This window comes from Balaenoptera physalus (assembly GCF_965194825.1).
Source record: "Balaenoptera physalus genome assembly, chromosome: 11".
NCBI classification, from domain to species: domain Eukaryota; kingdom Metazoa; phylum Chordata; class Mammalia; order Artiodactyla; family Balaenopteridae; genus Balaenoptera; species Balaenoptera physalus.
This window is the reverse complement of record NC_138896.1, coordinates 23,183,058-23,208,722: the sequence shown is the minus strand read 5'-3', so window position 1 is coordinate 23,208,722 and position 25,665 is coordinate 23,183,058. Positions and strand designations below refer to the sequence as shown.

At 45.1% G+C, this 25,665-nt stretch overlaps 2 protein-coding genes across 2 annotated transcripts in view; one reads left to right on the top strand and one right to left on the bottom strand.

Annotated features, from left to right (window-relative positions):
• Positions 1 to 4,495, top strand: part of LOC309638984 (HLA class I histocompatibility antigen, alpha chain G-like) — a 46,602-nt gene extending 42,107 nt beyond the window's left edge. The window contains 5 exon segments of the mRNA XM_082415561.1: positions 869 to 910; positions 913 to 1,143; positions 1,263 to 1,382; positions 1,800 to 1,853; positions 2,690 to 4,495. Coding sequence (XP_082271687.1) covers positions 869 to 910; positions 913 to 1,143; positions 1,263 to 1,382; positions 1,800 to 1,853; positions 2,690 to 2,850 — 608 coding nt within the window. The 3' untranslated portion in view covers positions 2,851 to 4,495.
• An 18,735-nt stretch (positions 4,496 to 23,230) lies between these two features.
• Positions 23,231 to 25,665, bottom strand: part of LOC309638923 (BOLA class I histocompatibility antigen, alpha chain BL3-7-like) — a 33,690-nt gene continuing 31,255 nt past the window's right edge. The window contains exons 2-4 of the mRNA XM_082415466.1: positions 25,054 to 25,395; positions 24,578 to 24,817; positions 23,231 to 23,696 (exon numbers count right to left, since the gene is read on the bottom strand). Of these exons, the coding sequence (XP_082271592.1) occupies positions 23,365 to 23,696; positions 24,578 to 24,817; positions 25,054 to 25,395 (914 nt within the window). The 3' untranslated portion in view covers positions 23,231 to 23,364. The remainder of the gene's footprint in view (positions 23,697 to 24,577; positions 24,818 to 25,053; positions 25,396 to 25,665) is intronic.

The following is a 25,665-nucleotide window of genomic DNA, read 5'->3' as shown; positions in this document are numbered from 1 at the left end:
GGACTGGGGGGCTTCCTATCTTGAGTCTCCTGGACGGTGCCATCTGACCCACCCATTCTTCTTTTTTTTTTTTTTTTTTAAAGCTTTGATTCAAACACCGATTTTTAAAAAATTAATTAATTTTTTGGCTGCATTGGGTCTTAGTTGTGGCATGAGGGATCTTCGTTGAGGCATGTGGGATCTTTCATTGCGGTGCGTGAGGTTCTCTCTAGTTGTGGCGGGCGGGTTTTCTCTCCTCTAGTTGTGGCACGCAGCGTCCAGGGCACATGGGCTCTGTAGTTGTGGCGCACGGGTTCCAGAGTGCATGGGCTCTGTAGTTTGCGGCATGCAGGCTCTCTAGTTGAGGCGTGCGAGCTCAGTAGTTGTGGCACATGGGCTTAGTTGCCCCGTGGCAAGTGGGATTTTAGTTCCCTGACCAAGGATTGAACCTACGTCCCCTGCATTGGAAGACGGATTCTTTACCACTGGACCACAAGGGAAGTCCCGACCCACCCATTCTTATTAGGCTCAGGAAACTACTCTCAGGAGGGCACAGAGCTACTTCATAGAACCTTGGAGGTTTTTCACCCTTTTGGCACTTTTCCACTAGATACACACCTGTATCTAGAAACATTGACCAAAGGCTTGATAAGAGTGGAGAGTCTTTGAAAAGGCTCCTGTCCTGGAGGAGAATGTTAGATTGAGTTCCCACAGCCTTGTCTTTAACCTGGCTCAGCCTAATATGGGTCCCTCTACCTTCAGATAGAGGAAGCTCCCTGTCTCCCCCTGGTCAGCAGCCAAACCATCAGGAGTTGTGGTGTCTTGGTCTTTGGAGTCGATGCCACTCAGTGAGCCCTTGCCTGAGCCCTCCCTGCTTTGTCTACCACAGAGCCTCCCAAAACACACGTGGCCCAACACAGCGGCCCTAATAGGAGGTCACCCTGAGATGCTGGGCCCTGAGTTTCTACCCTGCAGAGATCACCCTGACCTGGCAGTGTGATGGGGAGGATCAGACCCAGGACATGGAGCTTGTGGAGACCAGACCTGCAGGGGATGGAACCTTCCAGAAGTGGGCGGCTGTTCTTGTGCCTTCTGGAGAGGAGCAGAGATACACGTGCCATGTGCAGCACGAGGGGCTGCCTGAGCCCGTTACGCTGAGATGGGGTAAGGAGGGGAATGGAGCGGGGAGATTCTCAGGGAAGCAGAGGCCCTTCTGGAGAACTTCATCAAGGTCAGGACTAAAGACTGAGGTCTGGGCCCCTTCCCTTCTCTTTCCTTCCCAGAGACAACTTTCCTTCCCATCTCCATCAAGGGCAACACTGCTGGTGTGGTTTTCTTTATGGTCATTGGAGCTGTGGCAGCTGGAGCTGTGGTGGTTTTGATGTGCAGGAAGAATCAATCAGGTAGGGAAGGGAGGGAGGGAATCTGAGTTTTCTTGTCCCGCTGTGGGGTTTCAAGCCCACGTAGAAGTCTGCCTGCCTCGTTACTGGGAAGTACCATCCACACATGTGTGCTTAGTAAGTTTGGGACCTTTTGCTTTCACTTATTCTTTGTAAGGCACATGTGAAAATCGAGACCAATATCAACGTGATGAATCTGGTGACGGCGACATGATTCCTAGGATTTGAAGGTCAGGGAATGTCACTACTGAGGACAGGCCTCCGGGAGGGTGGTTGGTCCAGTCCCTGCACATCTACTTTCTTCATGTTTTTGGATCCTGCCCTGGGTTTTCAGTCACAGTTCTGGAAACTTCCCTGGGGTTCAGGACTAGGGGGTTCCTTTAGGGCCTCATGACCTGCCTTCTCCCTGGCTTCTCACAGGACATTGTGTTTCTTTCCTCAAGTGGAAAAAGAGGGGCTATTCTCAGGCTGCAAGTAAGTATTGAGCAGAGGTGGTGGTGGAGGGTGAACCCTGAGATCCTTGGGATAGTGCAGACGGGAGCCGATGGGGGAGCTCACCCACCCCATGATTCCTTCTTTAGTCACATCTCTGGGCTCTGGCCACGTCCTGTTTTGTTCTCCCCCAGGCAGTGACAGTGCTCTGGGCTCTGATGCTCTCACTGATTCAAAAGGTGAGCCCCTAAAGGGCCCAAAATGGGAGAGAGGCTGGGGCAGAGGGAACACACTGGGTTATGGAGATTCTTTGAGTGGGACATTTTGAGCATGTGGGGGGCTGTTAAGAATGGACCACTTACGGTGATTGACCTGAATTTGTTCATGATTATTTTCTTTCACAGTATGAGAGAATGGCCTTGTGTGGGACTGAGTAATGTAAGATTTGTTTGTGCCCCACCCCCCTCCTTTGTGACTTTGGATCCCCTGACTTCTGTTTCTGCAGCTCGCATCTGAATGTGTCTGTGTTCCTCTTAGCATAATGTGAGGAGGTGGGGAGACTGGCCCACCCCTGCCCACCACGACCCCTCCCCACCCTGACCTGTGTTCTCTTCCCTGATCCACTTGCCTGTTCCAGCAGAGGTGGGGTTGGGCCACCTCCATCCCTGTCTTAACTTCATGTTGCACTGAATTGCAGTTTCTTACTCCTTATTGAAAATAGGAATCTGGATATGAATTTGTTTCTTCTGATTCTTGTCGTGAGGTGGGGTTGGTGGGTTAATTAAAAGATAGGAAGATTCTTAAATTTTGCGAGAAATAAATGGAAGTGCTGAGAACCTTCCAGAATCCGTGTGCTTGCTGTGCTCTGTCTGTTGCAGGTGGGACAGGAGGAGGCTGTGAGGAGCCGAGCGTGGACATGGCCTGTGCCCACTCCGTGCTCACTGCATCGTGGGCTTTGATGTGGTCACTCCTGGTCACATCTTCTCAGCTTCTTTGTCCTTGTCCCTTCAGTAGAACCTTGTCCCACCAGGACTTGTGATCACATGGACTCGGATATCACCTGGACCTTGTCTTGTCTTCTGGACTCTGGGCAGTGAGGACTTTACCTGGTTGGGTCAGCCAGGACTCAGGACTGGGTCTGGCCCTCAGCCTTCATCTTTTGGGTGTTTATTATTATTTTTTATTTGTTTCTATAGAGAATTACGCCTCTTCTTGTTCTTGGGTATGAATTCTAGTCTCATTTTACTCTGGGTGTCCCCCATCTCTTGACAGGAGCAGGAGTGATTTTGCCTGTCATTGTCCCCACAAGGCCCAGGAGCTCCCTGCTCACTGTAGTGTCAGTGGTCTGCAGAAATGAGTTTTCTGACTCATCCAGCTCTTGCCCTCCTTCTAAGGCTATTTTCTGGATTGTTCTTTCCGTCTTTTCCCCAACCTTTCTTTAAGGAACCAGATCCCAGAATTAGTAGGGAGGAGGGATCTGATAGTTTCTCATCTTAGAAATTCCTCTTATCTTCTCTGCTCACTACTCCTTCTCCCTGCCCTTAGCTCTAGTAGTGCTAGTGCTGGCTTCAGGCCAGACTCATGGATTTATAAAGCTGAGTCTAATTTAGATTTACAGTGGATTGGAAAATAGGACGCATAGGTCAAGGACCATTGTTTTCTCAAGAGGGAAAGAAGTTGTGTGCTGTGGTGTGCAGGAGGGTTGGTGTGGGAAGAAGGAGAAGGAAGGAAGGAGGGAGGGAGGGAGGGAGAGCAGCACTTGTGAGAAAAGCACGTCAGGATTGACACCAGTGAGAGTAGATGTTGTGCTGTAGCTGCCACAGAACAACATGTGGCCTTAGGCTACATTAATAAAGATACTGCCTTTAGAATACGGAGGTGCTATCCACTGATCGTTCATTCAACCGATATATATGTTGTGTGTCAGATACATGACACACTATTTTTGCATCTAAGAAACTTCAGAAAACTAAAGTCAGGCAAAGTTGTTGGCCTGTGGAGCATGTTCTGGTGGGAACGGGCAGTGTGGGTACTATAAGCAGAGTAATAAAGGAAGTGTTTACCTTAGACGTTGGTAAATGCTTTGAGGAAGGAGACCCAGCATGTAAGTGTGTGGGGACAGGGAAGGTGGCTGTTTTACTAGGGCGGTCAGTGTGGGCCTCATTGAGAAGGTGACCTTTGAGTAAAGATGTGAAGGACATGAAGGAATGTCCATGAGGATGTCTGGGGCAAGTTCTCTCCAGGCAGGGGAGCCTCCAGTGCCAGTGCACTAGGGCAGGAGAGTGTCTGCGTGCTCAAGGAAGAGTGAGGAGGCCATCGTAGCTGGAGGAGAGAGGAATTGAGATGAAATCCAGTGTCCGGCCAGATCATGTGGGCTTTGAGAATATTGGATTGACTTTTCTCTGAGGAAGATGTAGCACTCCAAGACAGTTTTGGAAGAAGAGGGACCTGGTATGACTTCTTTTTAGAAGCATCAGTCTGGCTGTTGCACTGAGAACAGAATCGAGAAGTAAAGGGTGAGCAATGCAGTAGTGGAAACTGTAGGAAATAATGCAGTGTCCAGGCTGGAAATGTTGGTGCTCATCTTTCTAGCCATGGGGCTCACCACGTGCTAGGTTTGGGAGTCTTTGTTTCTTCACTTCCTGTTTTCACTACAGATCAGATTCCTTGTTTGTTTGTTTGTTTGTTTTTAAGAAATTCACGTTCTTTTATTTATTTATTTATTTATTTATGACTGTGTTGAGTCTTCGTTTCCGTGTGAGGGCTCTCTCCAGCCGCGGCAAGTGGGGACCACTCCTCATCGCAGCGCGCGGGCCTCTCACCATCGCGGCCTCTCTCGTTGCGGAGCACAGGCTCCAGACGCGCAGGCTCAGCAACTGTGGCTCACGGGCCCAGCTGCTCCGCGGCATGTGGGATCCTCCCAGACCAGGGCCCGAACCCGTGTTCCCTGCATTGGCAGGCAGACTCCCAACCACTGCGCCACCAGGGAAGCCCCTCCTTGTTTGTTTTATGATTTGGTTTGGAGGCAGCAAATTGTGCTCAGAGACTGAGATTTTCTTTGCTAATAGTTTATTTAACACAGGTTCACTGTGGAAATTATAATAATTTCATCAGCCAATAGCATACAGGATAATGTCTTTTAATAAGCTAATAAAGAAATAACATACTCCAAACAAATGATTAATTACACTGTTGTTCTGGGCAAGGGGAGATTACAGAAATAATGTCCAAATGTACTTTGAGGTGCATCTTTTATAGGAGTTTGTTTTCTCGGGAGAGAAGGCTTTGCTAGAGCATGTTGCTAGGGAACGTTGGAGCCTGTGTTGGTGGGCAGGCGAGGCTGCTCCGAGGGTTATCACTTCAGGGACCATTGCATGGCTCATGTCACTGCCAACCAGGAGGGCCTCGGTGAAGCAGGAACAGGTGTCCCTTCCCTTCCTGAGACTGCTGCGTTGTTGAACATCGCTGCTGACCAAAGAGTTGCCTTGGCCAGGGCAGGAGCAAGTGTCTCAATATCTTCAGAGAGCTAGATCCGTGAAGGGTAGCTTTGCCCTGACTGAAACTCTCAGATATTCCTCCCTAACTGTTGGTTTTTTATATTGTAAATGTCCCTTTGCCATAGTTACTTCTCCACATGTTCTTATTGATAAGCCCCCAGAGGGCCCCCGTCAGCAGCTGGGCTGCTAAGTGCTTATCAGTCAACAGCAGAGGACATGATGACATCCTGACACAACTTACTTCATTCTTATGTCAAAACAACTTTACTTTGAAGAACAACTTTTTTTGGTCCTTACCATAAACAAGTGGATTAAAACAACTCCACTTAAGGTATAAACAAGTGGATTTGAAATCATTTCAAACCAATATATTTACAACGGTCCTAGCCAGCATCAGAATCACTGCTGGTGGTCTCTTCCTCCTCCTCCTCCTCCTGTCTCGAGGCAGCGACTGTGGAGGCTGAGATCTAGAGGAGAAACTCCTCAGGTGGAAAAGGAATGCAGAGCCACTTGACATTGGTTTTCACTGGGAGTCTGTGCTTCCCCAGCCTGGCTTGGACTGCTGAACTTGAGACAACTGACCTCAGTTCCCTCATATCCTGTCCCCAGTCATCCCAAAATAAATATTCCATCGCTCACTTCCCGAATTCTATTTGCTACCAGTGAGTCACTAGCTCCAGCTTATGCTCTAAGGGTAAAGGTTATACATGGGCATGGATGCCAGGAGATGAAGATCTTTGGGAATATCTGAGAGTCTGTCTGTTTACCACCTAGAAAGGTGAATCAGTTTTGTGATTAAAAGAGTCAGTTTTGTTAGCTAGAAACATAAAGGTAGGGACTTCCCTGGTGGTCCAGTGGTTAAGACTCCATGCTCCCAATACAGGGGGCCCGGGTTCGATCCCTGGTCAGGGAACTAGATCCCACATGCATACCACAACTTAGGAGCCTGCAAACCACAACTAAGACCTGGCACAACCAAATTAATTAATTAATTAATTTTAAAAAGAAACATAAAGGAAAGCCAACTTTGCTAATAGCTAATGTTCTCTCATTTTTCTCGTGGCCCAAAGAATTCTGAAAGTTCTTTTTATTTATAGTTACATGGTTTAATAATCAGCATGACCTTAAATAGCTTAGGAAATATTATGATGCACCAGGAGAGGCACATGACCCAGACCTGACCAATCAGGGTGTACCACATTGTACCACATCTGCCTGGCAACAGGGATTGGTCCAAAGGTAACCTTCTCTGGTACTTTATGTATGGACACTGTGAGAAAGATGTTTATTTTTCTGCTTAAGTTGTTAAAGTGGCGCAATGTGAGGGAGGTTAGAGATGATCTTGGCTACCTTCCTTAGGAACAGAGAGAGAGAGCTGATGACAAGTTTGATTCCCTAGATCCAGTCATGTCTCAAGTCAGCCTCATCCCTGCCCTCTCAGGTAGATCAACATGCTCAATCTGTTCTGCTAAAACTGTTAACTTGTGACTGAAGGAGTCCTGCCACAATGATGCAAATATTGTTATTTTTTAATGAGAGCCCAGCAGAATTTAGTGTTCTCTTCATCACCCAATGACTAGTCTAATGACTAGTCTAGTCTAATGACTAGAAGTATAGCCTTGGATACTTATATTACTATGTGAGCCCTAGGTTAATAGTTCTGAGTGATGCTCTGTGGGAAGGAAGGGCAAAATCCTACCTGGAATACATGTCAGCCTAGATCAAGATCAATCCCTGATTTTTCCAAGGTGGAAGAGTAACAACATAATCAACTTGCCACCAAGGGTCTGGTTGCCCTCCTCAAGGAATGATACCACATTGGAGTTTATTTGCTGCTGGAAGATCAGCTGTTCAGTTGTAGCAGTAACTATATCAGCCTGGGTGAAAGGGAGCCCAACCATGGATATTCCTTTTATAGCTTGTTGTGCAAACACTGAGTTAGCTAAGGACAGAGGCTGGCTAATGTCTACTGGCTGAGTCGTTCTGTGCACTTGGTTGTTTAGTGTCTCTTGCATAGTAGATAGTTTTTGATGGGCATTAACATGTGATACAGCTTATCCTAACACTTTGTGCCTACCATATGCCTCTTCCCAAATATTCTTGTCCTGATCTTCCAATCTTGCTCCTTTTAGGTCCCTCCCAGGCCCCTCCAGTTAAGCCACCGCCACTGCCTGAGTTTGTGCATAGTCTTACCTCAGGCCACTTCTTTTTCTTTATGCAATGTGGGTAAGTAGGAGCGCCACCTGAAGTTCTGCCCATTGGAAGGACGGCCCCTCAGCACTGTCTTTGGTCATCCCTGAGTGGGGCTATGGTGCAGCATGGCAGTAGCCCACTTTTGGCTCACACCAACATACTGAGCTGCCACATTTGTGACCCAGGCTCAGGTTTTCCCCTCTTATGTCAACTGGTCATAGGAACTCCCCGTTAGGTCATAGGTGAGAAATGAGGAAAAGAGAAAGGCACAACAGTGGTAGGTGACATGAAGGTCTGAGCCATTTGTTTATGCAACTGAATTGAGGTAAAATTCCCTTTAGGTATTCAATAGCCTTATATCATATACCAGAAACTGCATAAATCTGCTCTATTAAACATATCACATTCAGCACATCTGCTGCAATTAGGCTAATTTGAGTTAAATTTCTAGCAGTTCCCTATCATCTACCATGATCCATCCAATTTTTGCAAGAACCAGACCAGCAAATTAATATGTTTGGACTGCCCTCCACGCCTGCATCCTTTATGTATTTGAGGGTGGTATTAACCTCTTTAATTGCCCTCAAGATACAATATTGTCTTAATTTTCTATCCTGCCTGAGGTTCAAAGGCTAATTCATGGGCTTCCACTTGGCCTCTCTTACTACCAGGCTTTTATTCCACAGGTCAAAGAAACAATGTGAGGGTTCTGGCAATTGTTAAGCATGTCCATTCCAATGACACATTTGGAAACTGGGGAAATAACCACCAAGTGGATGTGTGGACACAGAGGACCCACTGAGATATTGGTGGACCTGAGACAGGAAACAAATTATTTCCTGGTCCCCATATGCCTCTCCCTAATGGGAGTCCATGATGGTGCTTTGGTTCCCCAAGAATTAGTGTCAAATTGGATCCTGTGTCTAATAAACCTAGCAAAGATCAGGGTATTTTCTTTCTTCAGTGTATGAATAAATGGCCATTGATTCCTTTAGTGATGGGCTTGGGGAATTACTGATGTACACTTGACATGGTGTTGCACGGGACTTCAACAGGGGACCTGGCCTCTCCTTTAATTAATGGATTCTGTGTCTGAGATCTGGCTTGGGTCTGGAAACTGGTCAAGGAATCATAACTTTTTAAAAAATTTTTTCATTTATTTGCTTATTTATTATTTATTTTGGCTGTGCTGGGTCTTAGTTGCGGCACATGGGATCTTTCGTCACTGCATGCGAGATCTTTGCTGTGGCATGCAGGATCTTTTTTAGTTGCGGCATGTGGGATCTTTTAGTTGCGGCATGCGGGATCTTTTAGTTGTGGCATGCGGGATCTTTTAGTTGTGGCATGCGGGATCTAGTTCCCTGACCGGGGATCGAAGCCGAGCCCCCTGCATTGGGAGCATGGAGTCTTAACCACTGGACCACCAGGGAAGTCCCAAGGAATCATAACTTTGTATTGGAGCCATTAATCTCAGCCATCAGCTTATTCATTTTTCTTCTATTGGTTAAAATATTAAGCAACACTCTTGTAGGCTGCCCATTTATCTTGCCCCTAGGAGTACAATGGTCTGTTACCCATTTCCAAAATTCCTTGCAGTCAGAATTTTCTGGCTTCAGTTCTGACATTGCTGGCTATTTTGGCAATTCTGCCCACTTTGTTTCTAACTTGCTGTCACTTGTCCTCTGGCTTTCTGGGATCCTATTATCCCCATTAATGCTAAGGAGCCAGGTTCTGTAATATCATCTCCTAGAGTCAGGCCCGGCTTACCAAGCACAGGCACAATGAGGTTGATACTCCCCTTGCCTGCACATTCCTTATTGCCTGATAAACAGTATCCTCTGGGTACCTCCAAGGAAAATAGTCACCTCGTGTGTTATTCATGGACATTTAGGTTATTTCTGTTTTTTTGGTTATTATGAATAATGTTGCTTGAACATATGTTGCAAACTTAGTAATACACTGTAATAATTAATTATTACTTCGTATAATTTTTATGTCTTCAAGGTCACTGATCTTCTGCAATATCAAATCTACCATTACACATCCAAACACAATCTACCAATCTACCAATACACATCCAGTGTATTTTTTAAAAAGTTATTTATTTATTTATTTTGGCTGCTTTGGGTCTTCGTTGCTGTGCGTGGGCTTTCTCCAGCTGCGGCGAGCGGGGGCTACTCTTCGTTGCAGTGCGCAGGCTTCTCATTGCAGTGGCTTCTCTTGTGGAGCACAGACTCTAGGCATATGGGCTTCAGTAGTTGCAACGAGTGGGCTCAGTAGTTGTGGCTTGCAGGCATGGCGCACGGGCTTAGTTGCTCCACGGCATGTGGGATCTTCCTGGACTAGGGATCGAACCCGTGTCCGCTGCATTGGCAGGCGGATTCTTAACCACTGCACCACCAGGGAAGTCCCATCCACTATATTTTTATCTCAGACGTTTTCATCTCTAGAAGTTTGATTGTGGTCTTTTATATACCTTTCATGTCCTTATATAACTTTTTGAACATAAGGAGTACATTTATAATAACTTCTAATGTCACTGTCTGCTAATTCTAACATCCTAGTCCTCACAGTTCATAACTCTGTCCCCTTAACTCACTGAGACTGCTGGGCTGTGTTAGGGCTCCTCCCCACCTGCGCTGTGTCCTGGAAACTCTCTCCAGGAAGGAAGCTGGACAATTGTAGGCCTTGCTGCTTTCGTTTCCCTTCTCATAGGAGTCACAGTTCTTGTGCTGCCTGATGCCCAAGGTCTGAATACTGTTGTTTCATATATTTATCTGAATTTGTCATTGTTTAAGACAGGAGAGTAAATCTGATCCTTGATACTCCATCATGGCATTTTCAAGCTTGTCATTTTTCTCTTTATACAAAATAATCCAGGTTGTTTTATTTTCTATGTTTTATAATTACAATATTGAAGTTTTATGAGCTTCTTTGTACTATCTGTTGTTTCTTGTGGTTCTCAATTGTATTGTCTTTTGCCCACTTGTACTTATACATCTCCTGCTCCAAGCTGTTCCTTTATCTTGTGCAAGTATTTGTGTAAATTCTTTGACACATAGGTTAAATGTCAAACAAATATATTAGCAATAAATGTGAACAAAAACAAGAATGTGGAATAAGAAATGAAATAAAAATTAAAATCTGTCAGCTTGGGGGCTTCCCCGGTGGCGCAGTGAAGAATCTACCTGCGGATGCAGGGGACACGGGTTCGAGCCCTGCTCTGGAAGATCCCACATGCTGCGGAGCAAGTAAGCCTGTGCGCCACAATTACTGAGCCTGCTCTAGAGCCCGCGAGCCACAACTACTGAGCCCGTGTGCTGCAACTACTGAAGCCCGTGCGCCTAGAGCCTGTGCTCTGCAACAAGAGAAGCCACCACGATGAGAAGCCCGCGCACCACAACGAAGAGTAGTCCCCGCTCGCTGCAACTAGAGAAAAGCCTGTGCGTAGCAACAAAGACCCAACACAGCCAAAAATAAATAAATGATTTAATTAAAAAGAAAAAGAATGAAAAAATCTATCAGCTTGGCAAAGATGAAAATGAATGAGGAGGATATTGCCAGTATAGGGAAAAAATACACTGGTCATAAAGCTTGATGGGATTAAAAACTGGAATACAAAATTTCTTTTTTTCTCCTCTTCTTACCAACTCTATTAATTTGTGTTTACTCTTAGAATATTATAGGGTTACAAAGTAAGTAGTAAAGAGAACATTTAATTTAGTAATTGAGTATTAGATTCCCCAGACATGGTCTAAATATAAATGATACCAAAAGATTATATAATATAAAATTATTTTTTAGTGTGCTAAGCACAAAGCTGACTTTCTTAACTATTCAAAGAAAGCTGTCTAAAATCCAGAGTCTTTTGCTCATCTCTATCCTGAAGTATAGAATTTGGGGGGAAAATAATAGAACTAATGAGTACATTAAATTTTAATAAACTGTTAGGCTTTTTTTCAGCCTTGAAATAAAGATAAGTAGTGTAAAATTTCTAAAGGGCACTTTTGCAGATCATCTCAACAATTTAAGTATGCTTACATTTTAATGCAGAAATAACTAAATTCCTGGGACTTCCCTGGCAGTCCAGTGGTTAAGAATCTGCGCTTCCGATGCAGGGGGCACAGGTTCGATCCCTGGTTGGGGAACTAAGATCCCACATGCCGCACAATGCAGCCAAAAAAAAAAAAAGAAATAACTAATTCCTAAAAAGAATTTATCCTAAGAAGATAATCACACATGTCTCAAAAATGTGTTCAAGGATGTTTCTTGAATTGTGGTTTATAAAAGCAAAATAGTGGAACTTATCTAAATGCTGTAATGATGGTAACTGTGAATAAAGGAACACATTTCTCAGGCAATAATGCCATGTGATTTACATGGAGAGTCAAATTTAATCCTCAGAGCAAACCCATGAAGCACCCAATTTGTGATCCCTTTGTACAGACAGGGAAAGGGAAACTCAGGGAGGTTAAGGAGGTGGTAGAGTTGGGGTTGAACCCAGGATATCTTCTCTCAGAGACCTTTGTGACCCATCTTCCTTTGGTTCCCTGTCCATCAGGTGGCAGGCATGACTCTGCATCCCATGCAAATGAACTGTTGCAGTGTTCCAGAATGTTCTGTGATAGGAAACTGCTAGGCTCAGAACTCAGGAGGTCATCAAGCGGCAGTGTGACTTAACTGCCCAAGCCACACTAAAGTCCATCATCCAGCGTATGTTTTGAGGCCTCCAGTGGATCAGGATCTGCTAGTTCCTGGAGACAGAGTGAAGAACAAGAGTAAGACCCTGGTGCTATGGAGATCTCACTGTTGTGAGGGAAATGAACATTTAGAAGAAATCATGAAAGCAGATAACCAGGAGAACTAACGGATTCCCTATGACTATAATCAATAATATCTAAAAGATGTAAAAAAGATACGGCATATGAAACAAGAACAGAATTACATACAATTGTATACAGTCAGAGAAGAAGAAAGCACTCTTTAAAATTAGAAATATCACAGAAATAAATAATTCAATAGATGAATTGGAAAATTAAGTTGTACTTCCATTTAGTGCTACAAATGGAAAAGTAATGGCAAGAAGGAGAGAAGAACTATACGAATTCTGGGTTATCAATCAAGGGATTCCAACACATCAATAATACAAGTTTCAAAAAGAATGGAAAGTAGCAAATAATTTTAAAATTTCAAGAAATTTTCTCAGAGTTTGACAGACAAAAGTTTACACTTTGAGTGGTCCCAACCAAGTTCTCAGCACAGGAGATGAAAACAGATCCACATGAAGATACATCACAAATGAAATATCAGAAAAAGGGTGGAAAAGAAGAGAACCTGAAAACTTCAAGAGGCAAGAAAATCTGCTCTGGAGAAGCTAGAAAATGTTGAAGCAGTGCCTTCCAAATTCTGAGGAAAATTATTTCCAACACAGAATTCTATACCAAGTCACTATGTGAATATGTGTTAGCATAGTCTGAAGACATTTTTAGATACTAAGGGTTTCAATATTTTACTTTACATGTTCCCTGTCTCAGGATACTAACTAGATGAAGTAGGGGGGAAATGTTTGAGAAAACCAAAAAGAGGAACACATGGGATCCAGGCAACAGGGAAACCAGTAGGAGAGAAAGGCCAGAGGGCTGCCCAGGATGAGGTGAAGGAGATGTGGGACATCAGCCCTGCCCCAGGTGTGCAGGGAACCAGTCCCCGTGTGGCAGCATCGAGGTCTATGGGAGAGTCTGTGCAAAGAGACGAAGTTGGTAGAATATCCGATGTGCTTGAATATATTCATAAATATTTAGATGGTGGAGGAAAGTTTGGGAATGATTTCGTAATGAATACAGCAGAAACTAAGCAAATGAAGGAATAAGACATTTATTTACTCCAGAAAAATTTTTTAAAAATTCAAGGGAAAAAAATAATCATAGTCTACTAAATGCTTAGTTGTGAATAGCATTTACATGGTTATAATAATGTAGATACTGAACACTGAGCTAATCAAAATTATAAAATAACTATTTGGAGGACTGTGGTATGTTAAAGAGAGCTAATCCACTAAAATGATACACAAACTGAAAAACAAAGAAGGAGCACTACAAACGTGCTATGTAGACAACAGAAGTAACAATAAGAGAAACAGACAGAAGTTGGCTCTGGGATCGGAAATGGGATGCATGGAAGACTGGGGATGTATGTCTCCTTAACGAGCCTTGTAGAGGTATTTACTTTTCAAGATATATGCGTATATGCATCTGATAAAACGAAAAGACAACCTAGTAGGTGAGAGAATGGACTCAGGGATTGTTCTATAAGGAGTGTCATAGAAATGGGGCACTGGTGGGTGGGGGACGTGGGATCAGGTGGTGGATTTTGATGGGATGATTTTTTTTCTGTTGTTGTTGTTGTTTTGGCCCACACCGCACGGCGTGCAGGTCTTAGTTCCCTGACCAGGGTTCGAACCTGAGCCCCCTGCACTGGAAGCGCGGAGTCTTAACCACTGGAACGCCAGGGAAGTCCTGGAATGATTTTTGTTTTCATTTATTTAGTTTCATTTTGTTTGTTTTAATGAGAGGTATTACAGCACATTTGTATGCAAGAATGAATGAGGGGCTTCCCTGGTGGCGCAGTGGTTGAGGGTCTGCCTGCCGATGCAGGGGATGCGGGTTCGGGCCCTGGTCTGGGAGGATCCCACATGCCGCGGAGCGGCTGGGCCCGTGAGCCACAACTACTGAGCCTGCGCGTCTGGAGCCTGTGTTCCGCAACAAGAGAGGCCGCGATAGTGAGAGGCCCGCGCACCGCGATGAAGAGTGGCCCCCGCTTGCTGCAACTAGAGGAAGCCCTCGCGCAGAAACGAAGACCCAACACAGCCATAAATAAATAAATAAATAAATAAATAAACATTAAAATGGAGATTTCTTTAAAAAAAAAAAAAAAGAATGAATGATACAGTAGAGACTAGGAAATTGATTCTCGGGGGAAGCAGGGGCCCAATCTTATGCCCAAGCTGAGGGGTGACCTTAGATAGGAGTGGGACCATCCATCATAACTGGTTGGAAGGCAGAGATACAGGCACAGAGCTTGGGGCCACTGAGGTCTGTGCTCATCAACTTAGAGTTTCAGCACTTGGGCAGCAGCAGGTTATATAATAAACTAGAAGAAAATGCAACAAAATATTCCCATGTGTGAGGGTTACAGTTATTTTTACTGTCATTTATTATTTTCAGCATTTTGTAAATTTTCTATAGTGAATATACATTATCATATATTATACACTATCCATATACATTATAATCAGAATTTTAAAAGCTTGGTTTAAAATTTTAAAGGGAAGGCAGATGGGTAGAAAAGTCAGGAGTTTGGGACAAAGAGCTGGAAGTGCAGGACTGCTATGTCTGGGCTCTGGGGCAATAAATTTACAGAGCTGTTTCTCCATTTTCAGGACACTGTTCTCTATGAAGTCCAAGCAGGATCTTTCCCTTCTTTGGGGAGCTAGGTCATTTATTACTATCTTGTCAACTCTTTGATGCTTTTAAGAAGATGGTTTTTGAGTTTTACATGGCATTTGTACCTCTTTTCAGTGGAAGGATTTGTCCATATACTATAGCCAATCTTTTCTAGAAATGGAAAATTTAAGCCAAAATAGTTCAGCGAAAAGATCTTTGGGGAGTTTCTGGTTTGGGTTCTACACATAAGCAGCTTGGAAATCACCTCTCTGTCCTTAAACCAAGTAAAAAGCTGAACAGACTGAAAAATCACCAACTCTTCTCAGATTCGTAAAAGAGGAGAGGAAACAAGGCAAACTACTGCCCCCAAGATTAAAAAAAAAAAATTCCAAAAAGTTCCCCAAAGCAAAATTTGAATTTGCTATATACCAGCAACTATTTTCATAGCATTTACATTGTATTTATAACCATTTGCATGGCAATTACATTGTATTAGGTATTAGAAGTAACCTAGAGATGATTTAAAGTACACAGGATGATGTGTGTAGGTTATATGCAAACACTATGCCATTGTGTAAAAGGGACTTGAGCATCCACAGATTTTGGTATCTTTGAGGGGTCCTGAAATCAATCCCCTGTGGATGCTGAGGGACAGTGTAGATCAACTGAACAGAATAAAGAGCCTAGAAATAGACCCACATAAATACTGTCAACTGACCTTTGACAAAAGAGCAAGGCAATACAATGGAGCAAAGATAACCTCTTTCAACAAATGGTGCTAGAACAACTGGACATCCATATTAAAAAATGTCCGTCTCGACACAGACTTTACATGATTCACAAAAATTAACTCAAAATGGAGGATAGGCCTAAATGTATAATGTAAAACTATAAAATACCCAGACGATGATATAGGAGAGAACCTTGATGAATTTAGGGTATGGTGATGACGTTTTAGATACAACACCAAAGGCACAATCCATGAAAGAAATAATTGATAATCTGGACTTACTTAAATCTTCTTTAAGTGTGGGCGAGGATGTGGAGAAAAAGGAACACTTGTGCACTGTTGGTGGCAATGTACATTGGTGCAGCCACTATGGAGAACAGTATGGAGAGCCCTCAAAAAATTAAAAAGAGAACTACCATATGATCTAGCAATTCTACTTCTGGGTATTTATCTGAAGAAAATGAAAACACTAACTCAAAAAGAGATGTGCATGCCCATGTTCACTGCAGTATTATTTACAATAGCCAAGATATAGAAACAACCTAAAGTGCCCATTGATGGTTGAATGGATATGAAAATGTGGTATACACACACACACAGATACACACACACTGGAATATTATTCAGCCATAAAAAAAAATGAATCTTGCCATTTGTGACATGGATGGACCTTGAGAGCGTTATGCTAAGTGAAATAAGTCAGACAGAGAAAGACAAATATCATATGACTTCACTTATATGTGGAATATAATCCCCTCCCCTAAAAAAAGTCCCCAAGCTCATAGATACAGAGAACAGAGTGGTGGTTACCAGAGGTGGGGGTGGTGAGGGTGGGAAAAATGGGTGAAGGGGATCAAAAGGTACAAACTTCCAGTTATAAAATAAATAAGACTTGGGGATGTAATATACAGTCTGGTGACTATAGTTAATACTGTACTGCATATTTGAAAGTTGCTAAGAAAGTAGATTTAAAAGTTCTCATCACAAGAAAAAAAGTTTTATAACTATGTATGGTGATGAATGTTAACTAGACTTATTGTGATGATCATTTTACAATATATACAAATATTGAATCATTAGGTTTATACCTGAAAACAATGTCAATTATAGCTCAATAATAATAATTTTAAAAACTTCTGCTGTCAAGAGAATTAGAGTCAAGCCACAGAGTAGGAGAAAATATTTGCAAAAGATACATCTGGTAAGGGACTGTTATCCAAAATACAGAAAGAAGTCCTAAAACTCAGCAACAATGAAACAAACAACCATTAAAAAATGGGCAAAAGACCACCACCAAAGAAGCCACCCCACCAAAGAAGACATACAGATATGGCAAACAAGCATATGAAAAGATGCTCCACAACGTAAGTCATCAGGGAAATACAAATTAAAACAATGAGATATCACTACACACTTGTTAGAATAGCCAAAATTTAGAAAACTGACACCACCAAATGATGATGAGGATGTGGAACAACAGGAAGTCTTATTCATCGCTGGTGGGAACGCAAAATGGTATACCTACTTTGGAAGGCAGTTTGGTTGTTTGTTACAAAACTTACCATACAATCCAGCAATCACACTCCATGGTATTTCCCCAAAGGAGAAAACTCTTGTCCACACAAAAACCTGCACACAGATGTTTATAGCAGCTTTATTAAAAATTGCCAAAACCTGGAAGCAATCAATATGTCCTTCAGTAGGTGGATAAATAATCTGTGGTACATTAGACAACAGAATACTTTCAGTGCTAAAAACAAATGAGCTATCAAGCCTTGAAAAGACATGGAGGAACCTTAAATGCATATTATTAAGTAAAAGCCAATCTGAAAAGGCTGCATACTGTATGATTCCAACCGTATGACATTCTGGAACAGGCAAAACTATGGAGACAGTAAAGAGTTCAGCGTTTGCCAGGGATTAGGAAGGGGGAGGAATGAATAGGAGGAGCACAGAGGATTTTCAGGGCAGTAAAAATACTCTGTATATTATAATGATGGATACCTATATTGTACATTTGTTCAAACCAATAGAATGTACACCACCAAGGTGAACCCTAAGGTAAACAAGATAAACTGGATTTGGAGTGATCATGATGTGTCAATGTGGGTTCATCAATTATAACAAATGTACCACTCTGTGGGGGATGTTGATAATGGGGGAGGTTATGCATTGGTGGGGCCGGGGGGGTATATGGGAAATCTCTGTACCTTCCTCTCAATTTTGTTGTGAAGCTAATACTGCTCTAAAAAAAAAAAAAAAGTCAAAAATAAATCATTGGTGCCAGAATAGAGGATCAGAATATGAGTTTTAACACATGATTTGGACATGATGTCAAGTGTTTTACAAGTTTAAAGGATTTTAATGTAATTTAGTTTTGAAACCATTCTTTGATACACAAGAAAATTAAAAATGCTGAGGGATATATCTATATCTTATATCTATATCAGAATATATAGATATATAGATATAGATGTATAGATAAATACACACACACAAGTCACATCTCCCCAGCTGCCATCCCCCAGTCACCCAGGTCATCTGCCCAGAAACTAGAGTTAGCAATTTCTCATTTCCCTTTCCAGAAAAATAGTAGTATTTTTTTCTTTTTTTTAAATAAATTTATTTATTTTTGACTGAGTCAGGTCTTCGTTGCTGCGCGCGGGCTTTCTCTAGTTGCGGTGAGTGGGGGCTACTCTTCGTTGTGGTGCACGGGCTTCTCATTGCGGTGGCTTCTCTTGTTGTGGAGCATGGGCTCTAGGAGTGTGGGCTTCAGTAGTTGTAGCACGCGGGCTCAGTAGTTTTGGCTCACGGGCTCTAGAGTGCAGGCTCAGCAGTTGTGGCGCACGGGCTTAGTTGCTCCACAGCATGTGGGATCTTCCCAGACCAGGGATCGAACCCGTGTCCCCTGCATTGGCAGGCAGATTCTCAACCACTGCGCCAGCAGGGAAGCCCCTAGTAGTATTTTTTTGTAAAATACAAATCTATGCTTATATTTGGTCATTTGCATATGTTGTTATGTCAGTAAAAGAGCTCAGGCCACAGACTCGGAGAAAATATTTGCAAATCACATATCTGATAAAAGACTTGTATCTAGAATATACAAAGAACCCTTAAAACTCAACAATAAGAAAACAGATAACCCAGTTAAAAAATATGTAAAATATGAACAGATAATTCACCGAAGACAATACAGATGGTATATGAAGAAGCATATGAAAAGATGCTCAATATCATATGTCATTAGGGAAATGCAAATAAAAAATAGTATGCCACTACACATCTATTAGAATAGTTAAAACAAAAACTGATATTACCAAGTACTGGTGAGGATGTGGAGCAACAGGAACTACGGTCTGTTTGGGCTGCTGTAACAAAACAGCACCACCCGGGTTGTTTATAAGTAACAGAAAGTTATTGCTCATAGTTCTGGAGGCTGAGATGTCCAAGATCACTGTACCAGCAAGGGTGGGTAAGGACCCTCTTCCTGGTTCATAGCTGCCACCTTCTGGCTATGTCCTCACACAATGTTAAGAGCTAAGGATTTCTCTGTGAGGCACTGTGATATTGTTATTTATAATAAGAAATATATATTTGGTCTTCCTCCCCTTTCCTGGCACAGGGCTACAAAAGCCTTTGGAATTTCCTAAGTGATGAAAGCGATAAATGTGTCTTTTTTTATGTTAATGAAGTGACTTTTGGACCACCCCTAGCTAACTTAAGGATGAGGGCTGGTCACCAAAGGAGACTACCACGATTAGAGGGTTGGAATTTTCAGTCCCACCCCCATGACCTCCGTGGAGGGGAGAGGGGCTGGAGGTTGAATCAATTGCCAATGGCCAATGACTTAATCAACTATGCCTATGTAATAAAGCCTCCATAAAAACCCAAAAGGATGGAGTTTGAAGAGTTTTCAGATTGGTGAACACGTGGAGGTGCTGGGAGAGTGGTGCATCCAGAGAGGGCATGGGAGCTTGGTGCCCCTCCCCACATACTTTGCCCCATGAATCTCTTCCATCTGGATGCTCATCTGTATCCTTTATCATATTCTTTTATAATAAATTGATAAACATTAAGTAAACTGTTTTCCTGAGTTCTGTGAGCCTCTCTAGCAAATTATCAGGAGGGGTCCTGGGAACCACTGATACCTAACTGATCAGTCAGAAGTATAGGTGACAACTGGGATTTGCAATCAGCATCTGAAGTTGGGAGGGGTGGGTATTCTTGTGAGACTGAACCTTTAACCTGTGTGATCTGATGTGATCTCCAGGTAGATAGTGTAGACAGCGTCAGAATTGAGTTGAATTGTTCGACCCCCATCTGGTATCAGAGAATTGCTTGGTGGTGTGGAAAAAACCCCACACCTTGGGGACTGGGAACAGGATTGTAGGCACTCATCCCATTCATTAGGGCTCCACTCTCATGACTTAAGCACTTCCCAAAGGCCCTGCCTACTAATACCATCCCACTGGGCATTAGGACTTTAGCATATGGATTTTGAGGGCACACAAACATTCAGACCAGGGCGGGAACACTCATTCCTTGCTGGCAGGAATGCAAAATAGCACAGCCACTATGGAAGATATTGTTTCTACCTCTCGGTATCATACAGTATGTGGACATTTGAAAATCACCACAGTTCACCTTCTGGACATTAATTATTTTCATTCCTCACATATGCAAAATAAACTCCCTCCCATCCAAGGCCCCAAATGTTTGATTCCAAGACAGAATCCCTCTATGTGGGACCCGACCTGGAGTGGATTATGGATTCTGTTCCTGGCTGTGTAGCCTCAAGCTTGTTCTGTGGCTTTCCCTGAAATGAAATGAGTTCCCAGGGTACACACACACACACACACACACACACACACACACACACACACACACTTTTCATTTATGTTACAATTAGAAAAATTTGTATTCCATTGTTTATACCAAGGAATGAGTGAGAAATCCATCCAGGGAATAGTTTCAGAGAGCAAGGATTCATAGATTTTCATTATCTTGAGCTAATAACACTTCGTCAGTCTTCCACCTGGCTACATACCCCAGGGTAGAAAAACCAACATGTGTCTCCAGCATACATCTTGCCCTTTTCTTCCCAGGAAAAAACAAGGTTTAAGTGTGGATTTAAGGCTCCTCCCCAACCTGAGCGCTCTGATCACTGACCTCAGTCGTTCCCAATCTGGCTGAATCCCAAGATTGCTTGCAAGGATTGCTGCAAAATATTCAGGCTTCTTCCCAGACCCACCATCTCAGAATGCTGGGCACGGAGCCCAAGACTTGCTTATTCAACAAGCCCTACAGGTGAGGCTGGTGCACAGCCGTGTGGGAATCCTGGTCTATGTTCTTGCTACTAAATGTGATCTGAAAGTCAGCAGAATTAGCACCAACCTTGTTATAATACAAAATCCCATGCCCTACTGCAGACCTTCTGAATCTTATCAAGATGTCCCGATGATTCTTATGCAAATTAAAGTTTAGGACTCCCTGGTCTCTGTGCTGTCTAGACGCAGTGCCAAAACTCTGCAGTCTGCTCAGGTGTGTGGTCTGATCAGATCACGTAGCACTGGGACTTCCAGGGTTTAATCCTTTTTCCTTTCCAGTTTTTGGTTCTTTGGAAAAGATGGAAAGAATAATCCAGAAAACAGCCCTAGAAGGAGAACAAGAGCTGAATGAGAGAGAAAAGTCATCTCTCAATACCACAGAGACTCCTGTGTGCAGGGGCTGCCACAGGCCTTGTGGGGACCCTGACAGGCAAAATGACTTCTACTGTTGTCAGAGATGGGGGACACCCAGAGCAGAATGAGACCAGAACTCTATACATGAAAAGAACAGTCATAATTAAAAAAAAAAAAAAAAGCAAAAAACTAAAGAAGCAAAACATAAACATCCAAAAGAAGATAGGGCTGAGGGCTGGACTGAGGCATGAGTCTAGGCTGACCCGGCCACATGAAGCCCTTGCTTCCCACAGCTCGGAGACAGGACAAGGCCCAGGTGACTTGGATGACAGGTCCTGGTGGGACAAGGTTCTACTGAAGGGACAAGGACAAACAACAGAGAAGATGACCCATCCAATTAGTGACCACTTCAAAGCCCACAATGGCCTGAGCACTGACTGGACACAGGCCCTGTCCACACTCCTCATATCCTTCTCTGGTCCCACCTACATCAGACTCAGCACAGCATACACATAGATTCTGGAAGGTTCTCAGTGCTTCCATTTGTTTCCTGTCTTAAACTTTAGGAATCTTTTTTGTTTTTTAACACATCGACTGTCATGACATGAATTAGAAACAAATTCACATCCAGATTCTTATTTTCAGTATTTCTCAGGGCACCCTGAAGTTAAGGTAGAGGTAGAAAGGGCCCAGCCCTGCCTCTGCTGGAACAGGCAAGTGGATCAGGGAAAAGAACAGAAGTCAGGGTGGGGAGGGGTCTCGGTGGGCAGGGGTGGGCCAGTCTCCCCACCTCCTCACATTATGCTAATAGGAACACAGACACATTCAGATGCAGCTGCAGAAAGAGGAATCAGGGGATCTGAAGCTACAATGGTGGGGGGGGAACTAATCTTGCATCACTCAGTCCTATGCAGGCAGCTGTCTCACACTTAGAAGAAAATAATCATAAATAAATTTAAGTCATTCAGAAAAGTCTTGACATTCTAAACAGTCCACTGTATGTTCCAAATGTCCACTCAGAGAATCCCCATAACCCAGTGGTGTCACCTCTGACCCACCCCTCTCCTGCTTCAGGCTCTCCAGGGTCTCACCTTTAGGACTGGTGAAAGATAACATCACAGCCCTGGGCACTGTCGCTGCCTAGGATAAAACAAAACAGGACCTGGTCAGAGCCCACAGAAGATGAGACTAAAGGAAGAATTAGGGGATGGGTAAGATTCCCCCCATGGGCTCCCATCTATACTATTCCAAGGGTCTCAGGGATAACCCTCCAACCCACCCAAATGTACTAGCAGCCTGAGCATAGCTCCCTCCTTCTCTGCCTGTGGGAAGAAAACATCACATGATAGACCAGGGAGGAGGCAGGGCCATGAGATCCTAGAGGAGCCCCCTAGTCCTAGACCCCAGGAAAGTTTCCAGAACTGTGACTAAAGTCCCAGGGTAAGGTCAGGAAATATGAAAAAAGGAGATGTGCAGGGACTGGACCAACTGCCCTTCTGGAGGTCTGTCCTCAGCAGGGACTTTCCCCTCTGACCTTCAAGTGCTGGGAATCAGGTCCCCATCACCAGAATTATCAAGGTGAAAAGTTTGTTTTCATTTTCACATATACTTTACAGAAGGGTAAGTGTTAGCACTCAGCTCCAGACTAGTAAGCACATATGTGTGGATGGTATTTCCCAGGAACAAGGCAGGCAAACTTCTACCTGGGCTTGAAACACCCCCAGTGAGACAAGAAAACTCAGATCCCTCCCTCCCTTCCCTACCTGAGTGCTTCTTCCTCCAGATCACAGCTCCAGCCACCACAGCTCCAGTGACCACCAAGAGAACCAGGCCAACAATGATGCCATGAGGACGGTGGGCTGAAGAGGTTCTGTGGAGGAAAGGGAAGGTGAGGGCCTTCCTCAGGCTTGAGTCCTGACCTTGCTGAAGTTCTCCTGAAAGGCTCTTGTTTTATCTGATAATAAGCTCGACCACCCATCCCCCTTTCTATCCCATCTCAGGGTAATGGGCTCAGGCAGCCCCTCGTGCTGCACATGGCACATGTATCTCTGCTCCTCTCAAGAAGGCACAACCGCAGCCGCCCACTTCTGGAAGGTTCCGTTCCCCTGAAGGCCTGGTCTCCACAAGCTCCATGTCCTGGGTCAGATCCTCCCCATCACGCTGCCAGGTCAGGGTGATCTCCGATGGGTAGACGTCCAGGGCCCGGCACCTCAAGGTGACCTCACGGTCAGAGATGGGGTGGCAGGTCACATGTGTCTTTGGAGGGTCGGAGGAGGAAGAATCAGAAAATTCACACTTTGGGTTACTTCCATGGGCCACTGAAGCAGCATCATGTGACCATCCTGAGAAACGCGAGGACAAGGGTTGGGAAGGAGAAGCACAAAACCCAGACACCAGCCTCGTCTCAGGGGTCTGGGAATATCTCCTATTCCATGGAAAGTTCTAGAATGAGAGACTACAGTAGGAAGTTCCAGGTCTCAAAGGAAGAAAACACAGATTTCTGGACCTAGTCTGGGTGAAGGGCGAAGGACTCAGCAAAGCTGGAGTCAGGCCTCCAAAGGTGTTTTCAGGCCAAGAACAAGGCCTTGAGGGAGAAAGTCATGGTTCACAATACTGCTGTCAATGTCACAGGGAATTATTAATAAGTTATTTCAGGGATGGTCTCCCTTTCCATCCCCATGAGACTGGATTCCTTAATTGTCCTTTAGAAAAAGTCCAATGGGGCTTCCCTCGTGACGCAGCGGTTAAGAATCCGCCTGCCAGTGCAGGCGCCACGGGTTCGATCCCTGGTCAGGTAAGATCCCACATGCCGTGGAGCAGCTAAGCCCGAGCGCCACAACTACTGAGCCTGCGCTCTAGAGCCAACGAGCCACCGAAGCCCGCGTGCCTAGAGCCCCGTGCTCCACAACAAGAGAAGCCACGACAATGAGAAGCCCGCGCACGGAAACGAAGAGTAGCCTCGACTCGCCGCAACTAGAGAAAGACCACGCGAAGCAACGAAGGCCCAACGCAGCCAAAAAAAAAAAAAAAAAAAAAAAAAAAAAAAAAGTCTAGCCCTCTGGGCAAGTCAGTCTCTAGTACTGAATATAAGAACCTAGAAGGACTCCTCCCTCTCCCGTCCAGAAGGAAGGGTGATATTCTGATGCTGATTGCTTTTCCTCTCCTTGTGGGAAGCCAGCTCCAGCCCGAGGGGAGACCAGGGAGGCCCCGCATTCCCTCGTACCTGCGCGTTGCAGCGTGTCCTTCCCGGTCTCCAGGTGTCTGCTGAGCCACTCCACGCAGGTGCCCTCCAGGTAGTTCCTGTCGCGCTCTGCCTCACCCGAGCCCTCCCACTTAAGCTTGGTGATCTGAGCCGCTGTGTCCACCGCGGTCCAGGAGTGCAGGTCCTCGTTCAGGGCGAGGTAATCCGCGCCGCCGGAGGCGAAATGTCTGTACCCGCGGAGGAGGCGCCCGTCCTGCTCTACTTCGCAGCCTTACATCCATAGGCGAGTGAGACTCTGGCCCCGCCCCGAAGTCAGCCCCGCCCCCACCCCGACCAATCACAGTGACTAAACCTAAACCGAAAATGAAACCGTGTGAAAGACCTGCGGACCCTCCCGGGTAGGGGGTGCCGGGCGGGTCTAGCAATGTTGGGACTATCCCGGCCCGTCCCTGGGGATGGGGGTCGTGACCACCTGGACCCGGGCCCGCGTCGCTCACCGGCCTCGCTCTGGTTGTAGTAGCCGCGCAGGGTGTTCAGGTTCACTCGGAAAGTCTGTGCGTGGTGCTTGTAGATCCGCGAGTTCCGATCCCAGTACTCCGGCCCCTCCTGCTCCACCCATGGCGCCCGCGGCTCCATCCTCGGATTCGGGTCGTCGCTGTCGAACCGCACGAATTGAGTGTCGTCCACGTAGCCGACAGAGATGAAGGGGGGCTCCCCGCGGCCAGGCCGGGACACCCCGGTGTAGAAATTCCTCAGGGAGTGGGAGCCTGGGGGCAGGGAGGGGTGAGACCCGGCCCGACCCTCCTCCCGGCGCGGGTCCCGGGTCCGAGGGGTTGGGGCTGGGAGCGGGGAGGGGGCGAGGGGCTCGTGAGACGGAAAAGGTCGGAGAAGGGCCGGGACTTCCGGGGGAGAAAAGAGGGGGCGGGAAGCAAGGGAGGGACAGGCGGGGACTGGCGTGAGGGGGCGTGTCTGGGCCGGGGGCGGCGGAATCGAACCTTCCCTGGGGGTCCTGCGCACCCGACCCCCGGGGGTTTGCGGTGCCGTTACCGCATCTTCGGGGTCTGGGGAGAAGTTGAGTCTCGGCGGGTCAGACGCTGATTGGCTTCTAG